At 40.1% G+C, this 25,003-nt stretch overlaps 1 protein-coding gene across 1 annotated transcript in view; it reads left to right on the forward strand.

The window, feature by feature from the left end:
• ATR (ATR serine/threonine kinase) overlaps window positions 1-25,003 on the forward strand; it is a 455,512-nt gene that overhangs the window by 59,495 nt on the left and 371,014 nt on the right. Inside the window, exons 12-13 of the mRNA XM_053711664.1 lie at window positions 3,741-3,931; window positions 4,118-4,218. Of these exons, the coding sequence (XP_053567639.1) occupies window positions 3,741-3,931; window positions 4,118-4,218 (292 nt within the window). The remainder of the gene's footprint in view (window positions 1-3,740; window positions 3,932-4,117; window positions 4,219-25,003) is intronic.

A 25,003-nucleotide genomic window follows, 5' to 3' on the forward strand; every position in this document is an offset into this window, starting at 1 on the left:
TGTTTGAAGTTCCCAAAAAGGAAGGAACTTTCAGGCCAATTCTGGATTTAAAGATCCTAGACCAATTACTCAGAGTTCCATCATTCCAAATGGAAACCATTCGGATTACCAGTTCGTGGCTCTTCCCTTCGGATTGGCCACTGCTCCGAGAATTTTCACAAAGGTGCTAGGGTCCCTTCTAGCGGTGCTAAGGCCAAGGGGCATTGCAGTAGCACCTTAACTAGACGACATTTAATACAGGCGTCGTCTTTTCACAAAGCAAGGGCTCATACGGACATTGTTCTAGCCTTTCTAAGGTCTCACGGGTGGAAGGTGAACATAGAAAAAAGTTCTCTGTCCCCGTTCACAAGGGTTCCCTTCCTGGGAACAATAATAGACTCAGTAGAAATGAAAATCTTTCTGACAGAGGTCAGGAAACTAAAACTTTTGAACACTTGTCGAGTTCTTCAATCCATTCCTCAACCCTCCATAGCTCAGTGCATGGAGGTAACAGGACTAATGGTTGCGGCAATGGACGTGGTTCCTTTTGCTCGAATTCATTTAAGACCATTGCAACTGTGCATGCTCAAACAATGAAATGGGGATTATGCAGATTTTTCTCCCCAGATTCAGATGGACCAGCAAACCAGAGACTCACTCCTCTGGTGGTTGTCTCAGGATCACCTGTCTCAGGGAATGAGTTTCCAAAGACCGAAGTGGATCATTGTCACGACCGACGCCAGCCCATCCCAGGAGTGGACAACTGGGAAGCGGATTAACTGAGTCTTCAGACTTTCCATCCGGGGGAGTGGGAACTCCACCCGGAGGTTTTTTGCTCAGCTGACCCAGCTATGGGGCATTACAGATCTGGATCTGATGGCGTCACGTCATAACTTCAAAGCTACACGTTACGGGTCCAGGTCCAGGGATCCCAAGGCGACATTGGTAGATACCTTAGTAGCGCCTTGGTCGTTCAATCTAGCTTATGTCTTTCCACCGTTTCCCCTTCTCCCCCGGCTAGTAGCCAGGATCAAGCAGGAGAAGGCTTCGGTAATTCTAATAGCTCCTGCGTGGCCACGCAGGACTTGGTATGCAGACCTGGTGAATATGTCACCAGGAAAATTTACCATAAGATATGGCGGAAATATCTTTGCTGGTGCGAATCCAAGGGTTACTCATGGAGTAAGATTAGGATTCCAAGGATACTATCTTTTCTCCAAGAAGGATTGGAGAAAGGTCTGTCAGCTAGTTCTTTTAAGGGACAGATATTTGCTCTGTCTGTTTGGTTACACAAGCGTCTGGCAGCCATGCCAGATATTCAGGGTTTGTACAGGCTTTAGTCAGAATCAAGCCTGTCTACAGACCTGTGGCTCCTCCATGGAGTCTGAATTTAGTTCTTTCAGTTCTTCAAGGGGTTCCGTTTGAACCTCTACATTCCATAGATATTAAGTTACTATCTTGGAAAGTTTTTTTTTTTTTTAGCTATTTCTTCTGCGAGAAGAGTTTCTGAATTGTCTGCTTTGCAGTGTAATTCACCCTATCTGGTGTTTCATACAGATAAGGTCGTTTTACGTACCAAACCTAGTTTTTTTCCAAAAGTGGTTTCCAATAAGAATATCAACCAGGAAATAGTTGTTCCTTCTCTGTGTCCTAATCCAGTTTCTAACAAGGAACGTCTGTTACACCATCTTGATGGGGTTCGTGCTTTAAAGTTTTATCTAAAAGCAACTAAAGACTTTAGACAAACATCGTCCTTGTTTGTCGTCTATTCTGGCAAGAGGAGAAGTCAAAAGGCGACTGCGACCTCTCTGTCTTTCTGGCTGAAAAGCATCATCCGGTTGGCTTATGAGACTGCTGGAAGGCAGCCTCCTGAACGAATTACAGCTCACTCTACTAGAGCTGTGGCTTCCACATGGGCTTCCAAGAATGAGGCTTCTGTTGAACAGATTTGTAAGGCAGCGACTTGGTCTTCACTGCATACGTTTGCCAAATTTTACAAATTCATTACTTTTGCTTCTTCGGAGGCTATTTTTGGGAGAAAGGTTTTGCAAGCAGTGGTGCCTTCCGTTTAGGTTACCTGACTTGTTCCCTCCCTTCATCCGTGTCCTAAAGCTTTGGTATTGGTTCCCACAAGTAAGGATGAAGCCGTGGACCGGATACACCAATGTAGGAGAAAACAGAATTTATGTTTACCTGATAAATTTCTTTCTCCTACGGTGTATCCGGTCCACGGCCCGCCCTGGCATTTTGGTCAGGTTTACATTTATTTTTTGTAAACTACAGTCACCACTGCACCTTATGGTTCTCCTTTTTCTCCTAACCGTCGGTCGAATGACTGGGGGGGGCGGAGCCTGAGGGGAGCTATATGGACAGCTCTGCTGTGTGCTCTCTTTGCCACTTCCTGTAGGGGAAGAGAATATCCCACAAGTAAGGATGAAGCCGTGGACCGGATACACCGTAGGAGAAAGAAATTTATTAGGTAAACATAAATTCTGTTTTTCATTATTTTGTCCCCTTTTTATGTGTTTTAGCTCTAACATTTTAACAATTTCTGATTCTCAGAACTTGAAATGCACCCTGCTGATTTCTCAAAACCAATTATGGTGCATATCTGACCCTAATTTGCTTTATCAGTTAACAACTGCAAATAATGCATTTCATACTAACTTTTTGGCAGTTGTCTTATTCCTTGCCCAAATTGGCTCCTCCAAATAAGGCAAACGGTGGGTGGAGGTTGGGTATTGAAAAAATATTGCAGTAAAAAGGATGTAATTTATTTTAAAAACTTTAAGTCTTGGCTGATATGTTTTTCTATAGCAACAAAACTGAAATGTCTTGTAAGTACAAGGGACTCGATTTATCAAGCCCTTCTCTCCCCTTTGACTGGAGGATCGCACAAGCGAACCTGCAGTCAGGATTTATCAAACAGTGGTCATTAGACCGCCGCTTCCCTGCCCTGTTCTCCCCCGTCTTTTCAAAACGGATTTCTGCTCTCCAGGGGTGAAGCTGGGTGGACAGGGGCGAATATGCCCCCCCCCCCCCCCCTGTCTGCCTGTGTTTGATAAATCAAACCCAAGGTGTTTACTGATCCTTTAAGGTCCTACTGAAGCAGTTATAATTTTTTTATTTCTATTGCTTGTTAGATTTGTAACTGAGAACATGTATACTTTGAACATGTGAAGGCCATAATTCTTGTTTATAATAATTGAATTGTTTATTTGTTTAAAAATCTAAATAAACACTACATGAGAATTTTAGTATGCATTAATGAAATCAAGCTGTACAAAAATGACTTAGTATGTTAAGTAAAAATAATCTTTAGTAAACCTGAATTATTTCAAGGTCTTTTTGTTGTCCACTTTTAAAAACTGTAACAAAATGTTGACTATGATTACTAGATAATGATGTGCTTGTTAAGTATTAAAGGGGCAGAAAACCTAAAATGATAATGTAATATAATTCTGCACAGAGCAGGAACGAGCTACATTGAGTGTAATGGCGCGATCGGGCCAGGCTGTGACTAGACAGCTGCCCAGATGCGCTTAGACAAAAAGCCAGACCCGCTCAGTAGAGCACTGAGCGGCTGTCTGAAAAATTCTTTTTTTTGGATAAAATATGCCTGCAATACTTTAAAGTATAAAGTTAGCGCTAAGATAATGTAATATAATTCTGCACTATGGGACACACATTTTATATTATAATTTTTTTTAAGTTTACTGCCCCTTTAATAAGAGAGATTTTTCTATATTTTTGTTTTTCAGCCTTTATCGAAAATATCCCTGAGCTTTTTAAACACCTGAAGTTTGAGAAAGATGAAGCAAGTTTAAAGACTATAATTGAGGCTTTTTTTAATCTGATGGAAGATGCAGACAAGGATGTCAGAATTGCGTTCAGCGGGAATGTGAAATATATTTTGGAATCGGTAGACTGTGAAGAAGGTTATTTAAAAGAGGTAGACTTATTTTCACACAAAAAATGTAAAAACTGAGTAAATGTCAAGTAGATCCTACAAAACACAAACATCACATAAAAGTGATACTCAAAAAAAGACTGATTTTTCCGCTACTTATGTTGTCATTACATGCTGAATTGGGAGATGAACTGATTTTTTTTTTTCTTTTTTTTTTCTTTCTTGTAGCTTATAATGACAAGAATGAAAAAGGCTTACACAAATGCCAAGTTGTCACGTGATAATGATCTAAAGGATACTCTGATTTTAACTACTGGTGACATTGGGAGGTGAGTTATATTGCTCAACATAGACCTTATTTTCAGAAGCTTCAAACTTCGTGTCACAGTCAAACAATTTTGTAGAGCATTAATCTGGCATGAGATGGGTTTCGGCATAGTGCTTCATAAAGGATTATTGAGGAAACCATCTGATTATAGTAAATTGTGTTGAAAAAAGCTAGTGTATGTGTATAAATATTTGTGAAATATATATATATATATATATATATATATACACACACACACACACACACACACACACACACACACACACAGGACTTGAAACTTCTTGTGGTCCACTAGTCCACAGACAATTTAGAAATTGCAGCGAACGACTTTAGAATTTTTACTTTTTTCTATTTTTTAACAATGACTGGACTAGTAATTTTTTCCCTTGGGCTAGTAGCTTTTAACACTTGACTAGTAAACCATAGTGATATTTTTCCACCCCCTGTATGTGTGTGTGTATGTATATGTGTGTGTGTATATATATATATATATATATATATATATATATATATATTTATGAGTGTGTGTATGTATGTATGTATGTGTGTGTGTGTGTATATATATATATATATATATATATATATATGTACAAAGAAATCAGCACTCACCATCAAAGCAACCACTCTGTGCACGGCCTGTAAATATCCAAAGGAAAAAGGGCTGGGGATCAGGATCCGGTGTGTATCCTTAAGCCAGCACGAAGAGATTTGAATAATCACCTTTAATGTATCATAACATAACGTTTCGGCCTCACATGGAGGCCTTGGTCACATACAAAGCGTGACCACATAGCAACAGCTGATCAGAGCACTGAACGCAGGAGCACCGCCCCCAGCTAGACAGACGTCACCATGGCAACAGACACCAAAAATAATTTTGAGCCTAAGCGTAACAGGTTCATATAGTTAACTAAACAATATTACACATATAATTCAGATCGGTTCTTAGCTCCAGTGACTAATCAATAACAAGTAACTGTGTGGTACAATATATCTTGTATAAGAATAGCACCTAACATATAGCCATATAAATATCTAGATCATAAGATCCTATAGCAATGCTTAGTCACTTATACTATTAACCAGATCATTGTGTTCTATATACAAAATTAAAACACACACAAGCAAAGTGCTTTCAATGAGATGGTAGAAACTGAGTTATTGGAGGAGGGGAAGCTCACAGTCACTTATAAAAACATATAAAAACAGCTGTAGTCAATCATCACGTTAAGACCCTTCGGGGCAATGGTGTTCAGTCTATGGATCCAGCGTGATTCCATTCTCAGTAAAGCCTTTGATCGTCCCTAAATCTGCGCGGGGTGGTGATCGAACTAATATGGCCCCATCGTATGCCAAAATATATATGTCCATGTATGAACATGATTACATTTTGACTACAGAACAGAGCTCTATTAGGTTTTATCGACGGTATATAGATTATGTATTCCTTGTTTGGAAGGGTGATTTGGAGTCTCTACATGTGTGGTTTAATCATTTGAATTCCATTAATTCTACTTTAAGGTTCAAGATGGCTATAGATAATGATAACATTTCCTTGATCTTGAGATATATAAGAGTGAGACAGCAGATGGGTTGAGGTTATTTACTACTCTCTATAACAAACCTACTGACAAGAATTCCATACTACACTTTAATATTTTTCACCCTAGATTTCAGAAAACAGGGGTTAGTTCCTCTCAGCTCCTGCGTGTTGTATGCAACAACACAGAGGAGGCTACAAGAAACAACAGCTGGATACGATGGCACAGAAGTTCATCAATAGAGGATACCCGGAACCACTCATCATGACACAATGTGAGAAAGCACACACAATGACCCAGCAATCCATTAGCAATAAACCACAGAAGCCTGCTGAACAACGTTTGAATGATATCACTACTTACACCCCAGCATCACATAAAGTACAGGAGGTTATCAAACAACATTGGCCGATTGTATCCACGGATACCAGCTTACCATTTGGCGAGATGCCACCACCTTGGCTGGTTTATAAGAGGGCGAAGAACCTAAGAGACTCGTTGGTGCGCACTGATCCAGTACAAAGTTACCAGAAGAGCACCTGGCTACCTCAAAAGAAAAAAGGCTGTTATAGGTGCGGTAAGTGTACGACCTGCAATGACATGTCTGGCAATACATTCCATCATCCCCATACCAACAAAAGATTTACTATTCGGCATCGATTGACCTGTACTTCTGATCATGTCATTTATGTGATTATCTGTCCATGTTCCCTTTATTATGTGGGGAAAACGGTAACCACATTCAGAGAGAGGTTGGCCAACCATAAATCGGCTATAAGGCTGGCCCTTGAAAAGGGCAATTCAGACCAACCTGTGGCTCGTCATTTCCTACAAGCGGGACATGCCACATGATGAGGACTATATTAATCGATCACGTCCCTAAATCTGCGTGGGTTGGTGATCGATCAAAGGCTTTACTGAGAGTGGAATCATGCTGGATCTATAGACTGAACACCACTGCCCCTAAGGGTCTTATTGTGATGATTGACTACAGCTGTTTTTATAAGTGACTGTGAGCTTCCCTTCCTCCAATAACTCAGTTTCTACCATCTCCTTGAAAGCACTTTGCTTGTGTGTTTTTTAATTTTGTATATAGAACACAATGATCTGGTTAATAGTGTTAGTGACTAAGCATTGCTATAGGATCTTATGATCTAGATATTTATATGGCTATATGTTAGGTGCTATTCTTATACAAGATATATTGTACCACACAGTTACTTGTTATTGATTAGTCACTGGATCTAAGAAATGATCTGAATTGTATGTGTAATATTGTTTAGTTAACTATATAAACCTGTTACGCTTAGGCTCAAAATTATTTTTGGTGTCTGTTGCCATGGTGACGCCTGTCTAGCTGGGGGCGGTGCTCCTGCGTTCAGTGCTCTGATAAACTGTTGCTATGTGGTCATGCTTTGTATGTTATAAGCGTACATGCGTTCCCATGACAATGGACGCCATTTTTTATGACGTCATCACACAATGGGGAAATGTGGTCTGCTGTTTATGCAAATACCTATCTGGTGCTGTCTGTTGTTATGACTACGGTCTCACTGTGATGACGCAGCGATCAATTAGATCTCTTTCAGCTGTTTTCCATGAATTTGGGCGTCGTTTAGCATATAAGGTTTAGGGGATGGGGTATATAAGGTAGCACTTTGGGATGTGTTGTATGCCTGTGATGTGTGTTTTTTACATGTGACCAAGGCCTCCATGTGAGGCCGAAACATTATGATATATTAAAGGTGATTATTCAAATCTCTTTGTGCTGGCTTAAATGTTGTGACAACTGAGGATACACACCGGATCGTGATCCCCAGCCCTTTTTCCTATATATATATATGTATATATACAGTAACCCTGAAAACGTTAACTATGAAATAAAGAGATATACTTTTATTACGGTGAGTGCCTTCCTATTGTCTGTACATTATTTATGTTATATTGAAGAGCGGCCCGGACGTTGACTGCTAAAAGTGTGTGCTGGCTCCCCTCTACATATTACTACTATATATATATATATATATATATATATATATATATATATATATATATATATATATATGTTAGAAAAAAGGAGGGGCACCTGCGCTAAAAACTCTAACACTTTGTGAGAAATAGCTGTTTTGCAACAATAGTAGTAGTAGTGATATATATGCGTGCTGCCACTGATACAGTGTACCCGTGTCACTGTTAGGAATGTGAATAGGAAAGAGGAAATCAAGAGGGCGCACAGCTTGGCACTGGAATAGATATTGGCTATTTGTAAAGTAAGTTTGTTACTTTCTAAACAGTGATGTTATAGTAGTGGAATACAGGAAGAGGGCATACAAAATAATAAATAATAATAAATAATAATAATGTCCTTGGATTGTTATTGTAAAAAAAGTTCAGTATTATACTTTAGAATATTCGACACTTCTTTGTCTGAGGTAAGTGATTTTGTGCTTACCAGAGGTAACCTCAATCATATGAGGTAAGTTGTAGACTTGTTTAGGTTAGAGATGTTTCTTTGGCTCTTGTCCGGTCGATTTGGCTTTGTTCTTTGCTGGAGGAATCTTTCTTTTTGGTGGAACCCTTGGGATCTTTGTTTCCAGGGGACTCCTGGCAGTGGTAAGTTGTTTTGAATGAAAATCCTGGACTCTCTGGTATCGTTTGTTGAAAGGCAATGGAAAATCCTGGACTCTCTTTATCCTCTTAGTGATGAGAATATCAAATGCCCTCAATCAGAGTATGAGGTAAGTGATAGACATGGAATGAATATTTCGATCTCCTGGTCTGTTCTCTGGTTGGCTGTAGTGCAAAGTTTGCCCAATGCAGTATGTGAATCTTTAAAGCAGTTCAGCCTGCTAGTGTGTAGCTGATAGCTGACCGCTTTATGTGGTTCTTATAAACAGCTCAATCTGCTGGCTGTGTTATGTGGTCAGTAAAACCACCAATATTCATTCCATGTCTATCACTTACCTCATACTCTGATTGAGGGCATTTGATATTCTCATCACCAAGAGGATAAAGAGAGTCCAGGATTTTCCATTGCCTTTCAACAAACGATACCAGAGAGTCCAGGATTTTCATTCAAAACAACTTACCACTGCCAGGAGTCCCCTGGAAACAAAGATCCCAAGGGTTCCACCAAAAGAAAGATTCCTCCAGCAAAGAACAAAGCCAAATCGACCGGACAAGAGCCAAAGAAACATCTCTAACCTAAACAAGTCTACAACTTACCTCATATGATTGATGTTACCTCTGGTAAGCACAAAATCACTTACCTCAGACAAAGAAGTGTCGAATATTCTAAAGTATAATACTGAACTTTTTTTACAATAACAATCCAAGGACATTATTATTATTATTTATTATTTTGTATGCCCTCTTCCTGTATTCCACTACTATAACATCACTGTTTAGAAAGTAACAAACTTACTTTACAAATAGCCAATATCTATTCCAGTGCCAAGCTGTGCGCCCTCTTGATTTCCTCTTTCCTATTCACACGTGTGTCTAGTAGCTCAATGCGCTGGATAAGGATTGTTGTGGATATATATGTAACAATGGTTTGTACTGTGATGTATACTACTTGCGAGTCAGTTCTGATTATCTGGGCACACAAGTGAGGTTTTACAATGATATCTTAGCTGTGTGTATGCGTACGGGACACTTCTGACAATTGGTAGTTCCTTATGGGCAATTAATTGTTAAATATTCCCATGACTTGTAGGGTACAAAGTTATGGGATACTGTAGTTTACAACAGGTTATGTGTTTGTTAGCAAGTAACTGCATATATTTCAGATTACGCTTTTACCCGTTTAACCGATTCAGTCTATTGCTTATTATGATTCTACTATGCTTGATTGAAATTGAAATTCTGATGACTAATTATTTAAGAGTTGGGTATTAAATACAACTTGTAGAAATGTTGCTATGTGCTTAACTTTGAATGTGTATTTACATTTTGCTTTTTCGTTTTGACTCATGTGTTGCCGTAATTGGCCGTTTGCGCATGCGCAGTAGCGCTAACGGGACGCCGGTCCTGCACACATGAGTTGAATTAGCTGCACGGTGTGGGGTATATATAGGAGGGTAAGTTTTGATTGCTATTATATGTTTTTTATGGTCTGAGGAAGGGGCTAAAGACCCCGAAACGTCACAATAAAGAAACTGTGGTTCTTAATACTGCAGAGTGCCTGATTTCCTCTGGATCTATATGCTATTGTTCAAGAGCACCCTGGAAGTTGCATGATTTGTTGGAAAGTGCTGGTCTGTATTCGATTTATTATATACAGTATATGTATATATGTATGTATATATATATATATATATATATATATATATATATATATATATATATATATACTGTGTGTGTATATATATATATATATATATATATTTATATATGTGTGTGTGTGTGTGTGTGTGTATGTATATATGTGTATATATATATATATATATATATATATATATATATATATATATATATATATATAAATTCGATACAGACCGCACTCCAGAGTCCTTGATAACGCCCAGGGTGCACCAAACATGTAGATGATGGTAGAAAAAATAGCACTTCACGGGTCTTGGCAAATATAATGTTTACTGCTTTATGAACGTTTTCGGACAAAACTGTCCGTCCACAGACAAAGTTTTATATATATATATATATATATATATATATATATACTTTTTCGCCTGTGTAATTTTTATTTGGAATTTTCGGCCTATTATACAAACCAGAATTTTGTTCGATTGTGCGTTTGGTACTGCTGACTATTTGGATAAGAATTTTGTTTAACACGAACAAAACATTCATTTTAGCCACATAATTCCATTACTAGGAAATGCAAACAATCCACAGATTCATTGCTAACTGGGACATGAAAACATACTTGAACTAGAGCAAGTTTTATAAATAGAATTCAAACAATAAATTGAAATTAACAGCACCACTATAATATTTTAGTACAATATTTTTTTTCTCCCTCATTTTTTTTTTCTCTCATGCTACCCACATTCCTCACTTTCTCACACACCTGCTTCATAACAAGTTTGTAGTTACGTTAGCTTGGAGACTCAATTTAAGAAAAAGAGCAGGAGAAGCGGATCAATAAGCAGCAGTTACTGAACTAGGTAGGTCTGACAATACATAAACCTAAAAAAATACGCTTTAAAGGAAGGTGGAGGGCAAACACGTGACTTGAGCTCCTTGGACACAGTGGCCAGCAGTTCCCTGAGGATTTGACATTCACAGATGATGATCACCACAGAGCAGGAACGGCAGGAGTAGCAGCAGGCAGCAGAGTTACTGGACTAGGTAGGCCTGACAGTACATAAACCTTTAAAAATACACCTCCAAGGGAGGTGGACAAGGACATACTTAGAGTCCCTTGGATACAGCGTGTAACCGTTTACTGCAATTTTTTACTTTAACTGATGATGCCCACCAAAGTGCAGGAAGGGCCAGAGCTGGAGTGGCAGCAGCAGTCAGCAGCGTTACTGCACTACGTATGCCTGAAAGTACATAAACCTCAAAAATACACCTCCAAGGGAGGAGGACAAGCTTAGAAACCCTTGGACACAAAAGGTAATTGTTTACTGTACATATCACTGCACTGCGCAGAAGCTGAAGTAAAATGACTGAATGATGGCTGATCTTCAGTAGAGTAACACCTCCCTATGCTAGGTTAACAGTGGATTGGACACCCATGTTTGGGATTTAATGCCTGGCTTGCTGGCCCTCACATGAATTACTTAGTAATGGTCTGTCAGGGAAAGTTGTACACATAAAATGCTCAGACCCCTGTACATCACTGCAAATGAAGGAGCTCATTTGTCAAACAATCTAAGCTCCCCCCCCCCCCTCTTTTTCCCCTTTTTTTTTGGTGCTCAAAATTCCGAAAACGTGTTTGTACCGAAAACAAATGCATATGACTAATATATACATACACACTATATCCAAAATAAATTATCTAGCACCAGTAGCTTTAAACCATGGTTTAACTTATTCCCTCTGTTCAAATAATTCCTAAATAGGACAATGGTGCACAGAGGTAGCTAACTAATCCAAATGATTAAAAAGAAAGATGCCTGATGAAACAGCTCCTATAGCCGAGAAACGCATTGCAGATTGGGGGTAAAACTTGGACACCCCTATTCTACTAACTGCTTCTGTTGTTAAATGTGTTGTTTTCTTCTTAAACTGGGTGTCGGTATATGACCGGGTTATAATACAATATATTTAATAATTATTCTTTAAAATAAATCCCCAATAAAATGCATATACAAAACAGTAAAATTAATGTAAATTCCTAAATTCTTTATATTCGTTAAAATTTATAGACACATTGGATTATATTTCTAGAAAACCAGATATGAATCAATACTATACAAGTTTAAACTGTTACAATATTCTTTACACAGCAAACCAAATGTACCTTTAGAATTAGCCTTATTCACTATTGAATTGCATTACCTCACCACAATGGAATACCAGAATCTTCTGTTATTAACCAATAACTCTATGCTCAATATGGATTACCCACTTACTATGCTTAATTAATAGCTACCAGGGATATAATCACAATAACCAGTTTATGTACAATTCTGAGAGAGTTCACTATAATAACTGACTTATAAATCTGGAGTATAAAACCCTGTCTAGTAAATAAATTATTTAGTAATAATGACTATGAATGCAAGTTAAAATACAAAATGCCCTTTTTAAATCTACTAACTGCAATTTGATTGAAGCAATAATGAATGTATTTGCTTTAAAATATCAACTTATAGAATTCATACATTACCAACATGAGCCAATTTAGGATTTCAATCTTTTCCAAGTATTTTCAGATCACTTTAGTTGATTGTGTTCCAAGTATGGCAGCCAGTTATTCAATCAGACCAGTTTCAGCAGACAAAAAACCCTCTCTTTGTTGCATTCAGCTTTTCTTATATCTAATCATTGATGATCTGTTTTTGGTTATGCCCACGGTGCTTGTCTTGGATTGGCTCTAACGGAGCTTGTCCCTGGTCCGCCCTTAGAGTTGAAACATTTAATTGGCTATTTGGATTTGCATGTGTTCTAATAGATAATTCATTTGGTTGTCATACCAGTTTTAATCCCCTAGGGGGCAGCAGACAACCAGCAAATACAGTCTCACCATCAATTACTGTTACAATCCAAATATCTCCCTATATAGTGATTATTTAACATACCATAACTTTTTGCATTAATAAAACTCTCTTTTCAGCATCTATATGTCATGTAGCATAACAGAAAATGTATAATTTGACACCAAACGCCAGTATTTTATCAATTTCTATGATAAAATAGAAGATATCCATGTTTATGGCTAAGGACATCTTGTTGTCTGTAAAACAAAGGGAAAAAATTGTCAAACATGTATACATCTATTTGCAGTATTTATCAGCTCAGCAAATATTTATCTAATATGTTACTATTAGTCACTGCTTCTTAGGTTTTCAGCTACATATTTTTTATACAGTATTTAAAATTATACAGGCTGTATTTTAAACATGAATTCTAAAACTACAATACAAACATGTGTTTCTGCATTGCATTGAAAACTTGTCACTTGTATCAGACTGCTAGGCTCTCTTCTTCTTATAATGAAGTCTAGTGATCTGATAGGAAATTTTATTACACATTTCCAGGTAGTGTGTCTTTTGAAGTGACTTTTCTAAGATTACTTTGAAAGCAATTTCTTTTGATGAATTGGGACAAAGGCCTGTGATGCATCCTATGTAACCAAAAGAAGTGGGGGTTGTTTTATTCAGCCAAGACCATCTGGCAGAGAGGACTGCAATCTACAGTAAATAAAACTGATGCAGCTAGTCTCATATATATAATTAATCCTGTGGTCTTAACAACTATATATATATATATATATATATATATATATATATATATATATATATATATATATATATATATATATATATATATATATATATATATATATATATATATATATATATATAAAACTTCTTTAAGTTTAGCACTCTCAATTTATAATCCGGGGTGCACAGCATCAAATTTAGATAAAGCAGGAAAAAAGCAGGCACTCTCCGTTTAAATCCACAAACTTTTCTTTACTGTGTAACAAGTGACGTTTCGGGGTTTCACCCCCGTCCTCAGACTTACTTACAATGTGCACAAATCATCACAATACTTATACCCCTATCGAAAACCATTTGCATAAATAATTACATTTATTACTATGTACTTAGTATATTCACCTCGTGTCCATACGGCTTCTAGCGGTGTCTACCCGGCGCCCCCATTACGTCATCCTGACTGAGACGCCACACATTGTCAGGTTCCACCACCGGAAGCCGCCAACCACCTACCGTTGCCAACCCTAGCGTGCTTACGTCATTACAGACATCGCCTGTAGCTAGGGAGTCTATTACCAGTGATCGCATCTTCGCCTAGTGACCCTATAACACAAATATATAAACACAAGAGAACATATTATAACTTCTATCTAATTTAAAAACATCTTACAGTATGTCATTATTCTTTCCTCATATTGCTATACTTGCAGCATATTAAATTTTACATTTCGTTTACTGATAGTATTATTCCTCTTAATATGGACTCTCAATCCAATACTGTTATTAGGGTCTCTTACACCCTGTCATGCCATGAAGGGAGAATTAGGGGAAAGATACTATCAGTTGTGCATTATCATGTAGATAAACAATTTAAATACATAGCTGAAACTTTAAACACATAGGTAAATTTTGACAATCTGAGAGAATAAATGCATAGGTAAAGTTGTTAGAAATGCATTACAAATTATAAAGAGCATTAAGTTATATAGCTTCTCTATAGTGATCTCTATTCAAAAGAAACATTGCCAGTCCAGCTTAGCATTCAAGCCCTTTGGTGTGAGGGTATTTAATTCATATGTCCATCTCGATTCCCTCTGAAGCAGGATCCTATTTCTGTTTCCCCCTCTCCTGGGGACCGGGACATGATCTATTAATGTATAACGGAGGTCAGATACATTATGACCACTTTCTAAGAAGTGGCGAGCCACCGGTTGATCTGATTCTTGATTCTTAATAGCCGCCCGAATTGAGCTTTTATGATTGGCCATTCGTATTTGCAGGTTGTCTACCGTCTTCCCCACATAGAACAAACTGCACGGACAATGTAGCAAATATACTACGTGGCTCGTAGTGCATGTCATTCTGTATTTATGCATGTATCTCTTCCTACTCCTTGGGTGATGGAAAAACTGACCTGTAATCAATCCATTACAGGTGGTACACCCACTGCATTTGAAGCACCCTGGCTTGACTTCTTCCAGCCACGTCCTTGTGGAATAACAGTGTACTGGGTCAGTGAGTTGTAAGATATCCTTTAGGGATTTACCTCGCCGATATCCGATCCTTGGTTTGCTCATTCTTTTGAACGGGAGGGCCTCCTCTAAACTCAATATCTTCCAATTTTCTTTCAAAATTGTATTTAGATCATTTTTATCAGCTGCATATGTAGTGACTAGCGTCATCTTTTCTTCCTCTATATCCGGGTCCTCTTGCACCTCTTCTCTTTCTACTGAATTAGCTTGCAGAATCTGTTTCTCCAATGTTCGCTTCTGATATCCTCTTCTCAGGAAGCGCTCTTTCATTTCTTCTGTCTGTTGCTTAGCCCGGTCTTTATCTGTGTTGTTCCTTCTGACTCTAACGAACTGTGACTTGGGTAAAGCCCTCTTTAGTGCTGGTGGGTGGCAGCTTGTTGCCTCGAGAAGGGAGTTTTTATCCGTTGGCTTGCGGAATAAAGTTGTACCCAATCTTCCATTTTCCTTAAAGATTCTTAGGTCAAGGAATTCTATCTCTTCCTGGCTTTTATTCATCTTGAACTTTAAAGTATTATGTTCCGTATTTAGTTCATTAAACCAGATGAGTAGATCCTCCTCTCTTCCTGACCAGATTATTATCAGGTCATCTATGAATCTTTTAAAGTATATAATTTCTTCCCTCTTGAAGCATTCTGTGCCGCTCTCTTCAAATTCCACCATAAAGAGATTTGCATAAGATGGGGCCACATTGGACCCCATCGCTGTCCCCATCAATTGCTGATAGTATTGTCTCTCAAATCTAAAATAGTTCTTTTTCAGGCAAGTCTCCAAGAGATCTAGAATGAATTCCACTGGTGGTCCCACAAAAGGGCAACTTAATAGTTTCTTCCTTATTGCTGATAGTCCCTCATTATGAGGTATTACCGTATAAAGACTAGTGACATCCAAGGTCACTAGCCATTCCCCTCCTTTTAGTGGGACTTCCGTCAGTGAGTTAATGACATCGTTAGAATCTTTTATATAGGTTTTCAAATTCTGCACATGTGGTTGCAGTATGCTATCAACATAGATAGCTAAAGGTTGTAATAATGAGTCAATAGCTGAGACTATCGGCCTACCCGGTGGCCTTTCCATGCTTTTATGTACTTTCGGCAGTGTGTAGAAGATAGGTGTTTTAGGGTGATCTTTTATTAAGTAATTCATAGTATCTTGTGTGATAAGGTCATCGTCCAGGGCTTCCTTAAGGTATCCATCAATTTCTTTCTTGAAGTTGGCAGTTGGATCTCTTGGTAATTTAGAGTATACTTCTCCATCTTTTACCTGTGTAAGGACCTCTTCCCTGTAATAGGCATAGTCTAAAATCACTATTGCCCCTCCTTTATCAGCTCTCCTGATCACAATCGTTTTGTCCTTAGTTAATGCTCTCATTGACTCTCTCTCTCCCTTAGTCAGGTTAAGCCTTACCCGTTGCTGTTGATTTTTTATAGAATCCTGCATTTCCTTCTCTAGTACTCTGCTAAACGTTTGTATGTTAGGGTTACTGCTTTTAGGGTCAAAGGTACTTTTTTTCTTAAAACCCACCTGTTGGTCCATTTTATTTGGCCAAAGTGTTCTTTCAACCTTAGCAATGTCTGAAAACGCTGTATGTCCACATGCAGGTCAAAGATGTCTGATAATCCTGTTGGCACCAAAGATAATCCTTTTCTCAGTAGTGCCATATCTGTCTCTGATAATGTCCTCTGGCTTAGGTTGATAACTATGTTATCCTCTTCTAGCGTCTTTGACGTGGTGGTCTTCCCCTTGTGCTGCCCCCTCCTCGAGTGGGGGCGTCCCCTCCGTAGTTTTTTGATCTAGTGATCACTCCTTCTTGCTGTTGTATACCGCTCTGGGTCCTTCTCTCAGTTGTATTGTCAGAATCAGTTCCTGAGCCTGAGCTATCCACTGTCGTTAGATTAGCAGGTCTCCTAGCTCTGAATCTTCTTGGTCGATATTCTCGTATGCGTTGTCTCTCCTCCGGTTTCAGAGTCCACTTATATACCTTCTTATCTCTGTAGTCCTCTTGTACTGCCTCGAATTTTCTGTTTTTAAAGGCCGTTAGCTCCTTTTGATATTGGTTCAACTGCACCTGCAGTTTTTCAGTCCAATCTTCTTCCCCTCTCTGTGTTAGGGTCTCTTCATTCTCAGTGGTGTAGGCCTCTATTTCTATTTTCAGCTGTGAGATAAGGCTCCTTACTTCTTGTATTACTAATAGGATAAGGTCCAGTGCACATTTATTTAAAATGTTGCACCACCTCTCACAGAAATTAGGATTATTCCTCCCCAGCGTTGGTACATTTTTTATTCGAAAGCCTCTGGGTATAAATCCTTTACGGTAATATTCTGAGAGATATTGGCCGTGTAGCTCCAGATCTTTTTCTCTTTTCTTTAATTTCAGTATGTGTGATATGATGTGTTCTACTGGTCTTTCTGTGGGGCCTCCTCTTCTGTGTAATGAAACACTTTTGCTCCTAAGATATCCCCACTGCTTGTTCCTGCTGCATCTGCTTGTGGTTGTGACATACTGCAGAAAAATGGTGCTGAACAGTGTATCAGTATAGTTTACTGACTCCTTATTTTTGGGTGCTTAAAACGATTCTTTCATACAACTTCTTTAAGTTTAGCACTCTCAATTTATAATCCGGGGTGCACAGCATCAAATTTAGATAAAGCAGGCACTCTCCGTTTAAATCCACAAACTTTTCTTTACTGTGTAACAAGTGACGTTTCAGGGTTTCACCCCCGTCCTCAGACTTACTGCAATGTGCACAAATCATCACAATACTTATACCCCTATCGAAAACCATTTGCATAAATAATTACATTTATTACTATGTACTTAGTATATTCACCTCGTGTCCATCCGGCTTCTAGCGGTGTCTACCCGGCGCCCCCATTCATAGATGACCTGATAATAATCTGGTCAGGAAGAGAGGAGGATCTACTCATCTGGTTTAATGAACTAAATACGGAACATAATACTTTAAAGTTCAAGATGAATAAAAGCCAGGAAGAGATAGAATTCCTTAACCTAAGAATCTTTAAGGAAAATGGAAGATTGGGTACAACTTTATTCCGCAAGCCAACGGATAAAAACTCCCTTCTCGAGGCAACAAGCTGCCACCCACCAGCACTAAAGAGGGCTTTTCCCACAGTTCGTTAGAGTCAGAAGGAACAACACAGATAAAGACCGGGCTAAGCAACAGACAGAAGAAATGAAAGAGCGCTTCCTGAGAAGAGGATATCAGAAGTGAACAGTGGAGAAACAGATTCTGGAAGCTAATTCGGTAGAAAGAGAAGAGGTGCAAGAGGACCCGGATATAGAGGAAGAAAAGATGACGCTAGTCACTACATATGCAGCTGATAAAAATGATCTAAATACAATTTTGAAAGAAAATTGGAAGATATTGAGTTTAGAGGAGGCCCTCCCGTTCAAAAGAATGAGCAAACCAAGGATCGGATATCGGCGAGGTAAATCCCTAAAGGATATCTTACAACTCACTGATCCAGTACACTGTTATTCCACAAGGACGTGGCTGGAAGAAGTCAAGCCAGGGTGCTTCAAATGCAGTGGGTGTACCACCTGTAATGGATTGATTACAGGTCAGTTTTTCCATCACCCAAGGAGTAGGAAGAGATACATGCATAAATACAGAATGACATGCACTACGAGCCACGTAGTATATTTGCTACATTGTCCGTGCAGTTTGTTCTATGTGGGGAAGACGGTAGACAACCTGCGAATACGAATGGCCAATCATAAAAGCTCAATTCGGGCGGCTATTAAGAATCAAGAATCAGATCAACCGGTGGCTCGCCACTTCTTAGAAAGTGGTCATAATGTATCTGACCTCCGTTATACATTAATAGATCATGTCCCGGTCCCCAGGAGAGGGGGAAACAGAGATAGGATCCTGCTTCAGAGGGAATCGAGATGGACATATGAATTAAATACCCTCACACCAAAGGGCTTGAATGTTAAGCTGGACTGGCAATGTTTCTTTTGAATAGAGATCACTATAGAGAAGCTATATAACTTAATGCTCTTTATAATTTGTAATGCATTTCTAACAACTTTACCTATGCATTTATTCTCTCAGATTGTCAAAATTTACCTATGTGTTTAAAGTTTCAGCTATGTATTTAAATTGTTTATCTACATGATAATGCACAACTGATAGTATCTTTCCCCTAATTCTCCCTTCATGGCATGACAGGGTGTAAGAGACCCTAATAACAGTATTGGAATGAGAGTCCATATTAAGAGGAATAATACTATCAGTAAACGAAATGTAAAATTTAATATGCTGCAAGTATAGCAATATGAGGAAAGAATAATGACATACTGTAAGATGTTTTTAAATTAGATAGAAGTTATAATATGTTCTCTTGTGTTTATATATTTGTGTTATAGGGTCACTAGGCGAAGATGCGATCACTGGTAATAGACTCCCTAGCTACAGGCGACGTCTGTAATGACGTAAGCACGCTAGGGTTGGCAACGGTAGGTGGTTGGCGGCTTTCGGTGGTGGAACCTGACAATGTGTGGCATCTCAGTCAGGATGACGTAATGGGGGCGCCGGGTAGACACCGCTAGAAGCCGTATGGACACGAGGTGAATATACTAAGTACATAGTAATAAATGTAATTATTTATGCAAATGGTTTTCGATAGGGGGTTATTATGATGATTTGTGCACATTGTAAGTAAGTCTGAGGACGGGGGTGAAACCCCGAAACGTCACTTGTTACACAGTAAAGAAAAGTTTGTGGATTTAAACGGAGAGTGCCTGCTTTTTTCCTGCTATATATATATATATATATATATATATATATATATATATATATATATATATATATATATATATATATATATATATATATATATATATATATATATATATATATATATATATATATATATAATTTAATAATCTTCACAGGTACCCTGACAGGAGAGAGTCAACAGCTGCATTCATTACTTTTGGGAATTCAGAACCTGGCCACCAGGAGGAGGCAAAGACACCCCAGCCAAAGGCTTAAATACCTCCCACACTTCTCTCACCCCCCAGTCATTCTTTCCCTTTCGTCACAGAAGGTTGGCAGAGAAGTGTCGGAAGTGTCTCTTATGGAGGGGTAGTACTCTTCGGAATGGGACTGGAGTTTTAAGTAGTCCTGTCAGCCTCTCAGTGAGAGCTTGGATGAAAGTTAGTCCGGAGATGCAGGGAGAGTCTTTCTGCGAAACCATCCCAACTCATATTAACAGCTCCTTAGCAATCAGCGTTGAGTTTTTGCTGCCTGCTTTGTTCGCTCAAGTCCAGGTCAGAAGCGAGGCTACTATCTGTCACACTTGAAGGGCCGTGTTCCTGTTCCACAGTGTAGATTCCGGTAAGATCGTTTCATTTTACTTAAGATGTGTGAAGTGTAAAGTAAAACGAAGAAGTCAGGGTCTCAGTGGGACTCCTTTATCTTATGGAGTCGAGGGTTAATAACTCATGAGGGGGGTTATTGAACAGGGGGGACTTTAATCATGTTTATGTGATTCTGTCTGCTAATGTGTAGTGATATTTGGGCTCGTGGCTATATCGGAACGTAACAGCCTTTTTTGTCAGGCTGCGCAGTCCTTGTGGCTTTGGCGCATTTTTTGTTGGCCTGCACGGTGTGCCTTGTGACCGGGCGTAGTCACGTTTCTAGTCACCATTTCCATATTTCTGACTGCGTGGCGACGAAGAGAGTCCGTTTTGCTAGTTGTCTGGGTCATTGGAGGTGTAAGGTGCCATTTTATTTTTTCTTTCCTATCCATAATTTCTATCCTAGTTATGGAGGACTCTGATTTTTTTGGAGACGGATGTCTCTGATTCAGATTCTACTTCTTGTGAAGAGTATGACATGGCCCGGTTAATCCATGCCCATCAGTTATGTTCCGCATGCCACATAAGAGTGCTTTTTTTTCCTCCCGATCCAGGGATCTTAGAGCCTGCCGAGCCATCCGCCCCTGGGGGCCCCATATCCCGTGTGGCGAGTACCCTAGAACCTTCTTTGGCTTCGCAAGCAGGTGTCTCTTATGCTGTTGCTCCTCCGGAAGGCGGCTTGTTTCCTCCAGAGGTTACGGCACAGTTCCGCATGGCCATTTCTATGGCATTGGCAAATTTACATCTTCTAGGGAGGAAGACGTTAGTGAGATTCTGTCTGTGTTCGGTGAACCAGGGATCATCTGGGTCAGATCAGCCCTCTGGGGAAGAGGTTTCCTCTGAGGCTTCAGGGGCCCAATCCTTAGGTCGGGGTCATCAGTTCCCCCGGCGGAGGTAAGTCTTGCTTTTCGTTATAGACTGGCGCGCCTTTGTGTCCTGCTGCGGCATGTTTTGGCAGTGCTGGAGGATCCCAGCCCGGAGGGGTTGAGGGTTCCTCGGTCTTCCACTCCGGACGGCAAGCTGGGTTAGACGTGGGGGGATGAAGTTAATATCCTTGTTGTCTCCGATTTATCTTTTTCTTTGGGGTATCTTATTCCAGTTCTGAGCTTCGGGAGAATGGGATTTCTGACGGGCTAGCCCTGTCAGTGTAACCATTTTTCTTGGGCGATCACCGGTGAGTACTTCCCTCCTTTTCGTTGATCCAGTTAGGATGTATATTTTTTTTGGAAGCTCATGTTTGTTATACTTCCCCGATGGGAACATTTCTCCTCTGGAATTTGATACTAGCGATTTTGTAGTCGTTTGGACACTTCTGCGGAAGTTGTATGTTAACATATTATTTGCATAGTCTTAAGTTTTATTGATATCGTCTAGGGTTTCGAAATTTCTGTGACCTGGTTCAGTTCCGGAATGCCCCCTGTAGCAAGCTGGTCCTGGTCGGGCGCTGGTTTCTGTTCCTTAAGTTTCTATACCATCCGCGTGGTGCTTGGATATATGGTTGACCTGGTTAGGTGGTGAGTTTTCTCTCAGATGAGAGGTTTATTATGCTTGGGTTCCTCCTTCAGCACAATATATTCCCTGTGAATAGGGATTGCCAGGGAGAGGAACTCCATGAGAGTTTAATTTTTTTCTTTTAAGACTCTGCTCTTGACGGGGCTAAGAGAGGAGGCCTTTTCGTTTTTGACGTCAGGCTGGTTCTCGTTGCTTCTTTTTGGGTGGGGCTTCAAGGGGTTTGTTAGTCCTCTTGGTCATGTTCTTGTGTGATGGGCCTGGACAGATCCTGCTAAGAAGCACTTTGAAGGTCTTTGACCTCGGAGCTAGTTCTCTCCATTTCCATTTAGACTGGAGATTTAGACGTCTCCTTATATTGGAGTACCAGGTTGGAGGGGTTTATCCCTCCTATGGTATTGCTTTTACTGATCTACCTTTTTTGAGATTCTTGACCTCGGTACCTCTTCCATAAATAGCAAAAAGTCTTAGACTTCCTCCTTCCCTTGTCGGGGGATGGTTGGTTGGTCGGTCATCGGTTTTGGAGGATCGGGTACTTTTGTCCACCTTTCTTCCTCATACTGCTTCTCGTCTGCTCCCATGCTTTTTGGGACTATAGAGAATGCGTTGATCTCTTTGGTGGTCTTGAAGCTACCCTTTCTTACATCATATCAGTTGATATGTTGGTTTTGGGATATTGATGTTCGTCATCCTGTTGTCCCTTGGTCCTGGGGGGTTACCGGGAGGAGGAACCAGATGGATTGTTTCTGATTTTTGCAGCCTCTGTTGTAGAGGTGTGCTTTTTATTGTCAGCTTATTAGCTGTCAGTCTGGAAGGTATTGTCCCTCGAATTTTGGAAAAGTATATTTTCTGTCTCTGGGATGCTTAGTGAACGTTGAGTGCCCTAGGGCCTTTGGATGGGCTGTGCTTGCATCCTCTAGGGTTCTCCGTATGAGGTATTCCTATGGTTCCTCAGGGGTTCGTAGTCTGTGACCGGCTCCGTTTTCCCGGTGCCCAGTTGTTGGGTCTTGGCTAGGATATCTGGCCGGACCTCCTAGTTGGATCCCGAGTGATTCAGCCCTTAAGGTTGAGTCATCCCCTTGCTCCTTCGGGAGGAGACTTGAGTAGGGCTTGATGGCTTTTTAACTGCCTAGCAGCAGGAGATTGATCTCTTATTCAGCCATTCCACTGTATAGGTGGGCTTGCTGGCTGTCTATTTGGCTCCTGGACCAGCTGGTACAGCCGAAGGGTGCCCTTTCGGTCGGTTCTGTTTTTGCCATCTGTTCGATGACATGCTCCGTACCTGTGGGTGGGGGAGCAGGTGTTTTTTCATTTCCCTCCCCTTAGGGGGAGCAGGAAATACCATGGTGTCCGCCTAATGCTCGGAGGGGGGTCCCTCGATCTTGTGGTACAGTCATGTTGAGGCGGATTCTGGTATTGTGTTCCCACTGTTATGTCAGTCTGTGGTCTCTTTTTGTCTGGGAGTTCACCTTCCTGTAGGGAAGGAATCTGGGTCTGGGTTCTAAAACCCAAGATCATAATGTTCTGGCTTGGTGGATTAGCATGCCAAGCTTGTTACATATGGTCAGGATTTGCCTACCCTTTGTTACCGTTTAGTCCTCTTAAATTCTGGGCAATACAGAGATTTATTTATTTCCTTATCTTCAAACATGCCATGTGTTTTTGGTGCTGGGCGTTTGTCTCGAGCAAGTAGCCCATGTAACCTAATGGTGGGATTTTGGGGATTTACAACTTGAGTTGTTGGTCCGAATGCAGCTGCGGGCTGGTTTTACATTTTTCGGCCTGAGGCCTATGCATTGGTTGAGTTTTGACAGTGTTTTGACAGTGTTCCAGATCTTGTGATCTCTCTCGAGGTGGAGATTAGAGGAGTTTTTACTCAGCATGTTTTTTCTGCTTCCCTATTTTTGTAAGGGAGTGAGTTCCTGTACTTCTGCAGGGCTCCCTCTGTGAGTCTCCTGGTGCAGTTTCTAACTTGATAGGCTAGTTTTCGTGACTGATGTCTACTAGTCTTGTGTGGCAGAGTGGGAGCCGGGAGCTACATTTGGAGCACGATAGTGCTTATGCTGCTAATTGTTGGCAGTTCTGGGGAATATCTGCTTATTCCGAGGTAGCTCTTTCATGAGTGCAGACTGTATTCTGTGTGAGTTATGGGTTCTGCTCCATCATCGGGGTTGTCTTTGGGTCGAATCTTGATCCTTTGGGCTTTCTCCAGATTGGGGTAGGTTTTTTTTCCCTATACTAATTCTGGTAGGTTGTTGGAGTTTATTTCTATTAATTTTTCTTTGTCTTGCTGCAACCGGTGGTTGCGCTCGATTTTGCTGGTGTTCCTTTTTTACCCTAGTTGCTGAGATTTTAGATCTCTTGGGTTGAATATTTCTTTTTCCTTTTCCCTTCTGGGAATATGTGGGATCGGTACGGCCTTGGAGCCAGCGGCACTTGTCTCTTCGGGGGCTTTGTGCTCGTTGGAATCTAATACCTTTGAGCGGTTTCTATCTGGGCTTTGCTGGATTTAACTGTTGGGCAGTTACTTAGTCCTTTCAGTCCTTTTTTGTTCTACTCGGTACAGCAGTTGTTGATGGTTTGGGTAATTTCAGGCTGTGGTGCCCTTCGAATGGGCCGCCTTGTCTACCCGCCCTTTTTTGCATTCAGTGTCCTCTATAGCTTGGGTATTGTTTTCCCAAAAGTAATGAATGCAGCTGTGGACTCTCCCGTTAAGGAAGAAAAACTTAAATTATGCTTACATGATAATTTTCTTTTCTTCTGACGGGGAGAGTCCACAGCTCCCCTCCCACGTTCTTTTATGGGGGCGGCCATGTTTTTTGTTTATTTTTCTGGCATTTTTTTTCACCTGATATTTCTCCTACTGTTCCTTGTTCCCTTGGCAGAAAAACTGGTGGATGAGGGAAGTGGGGGAGGTATTTAAGCCTTTGGCTGCGGTGTCTTTGCCTCCTCCTGGTGGCCA

Source organism: Bombina bombina, chromosome 4, assembly GCF_027579735.1.
Source record: "Bombina bombina isolate aBomBom1 chromosome 4, aBomBom1.pri, whole genome shotgun sequence".
Taxonomy (NCBI): Eukaryota; Metazoa; Chordata; class Amphibia; order Anura; family Bombinatoridae; genus Bombina; species Bombina bombina.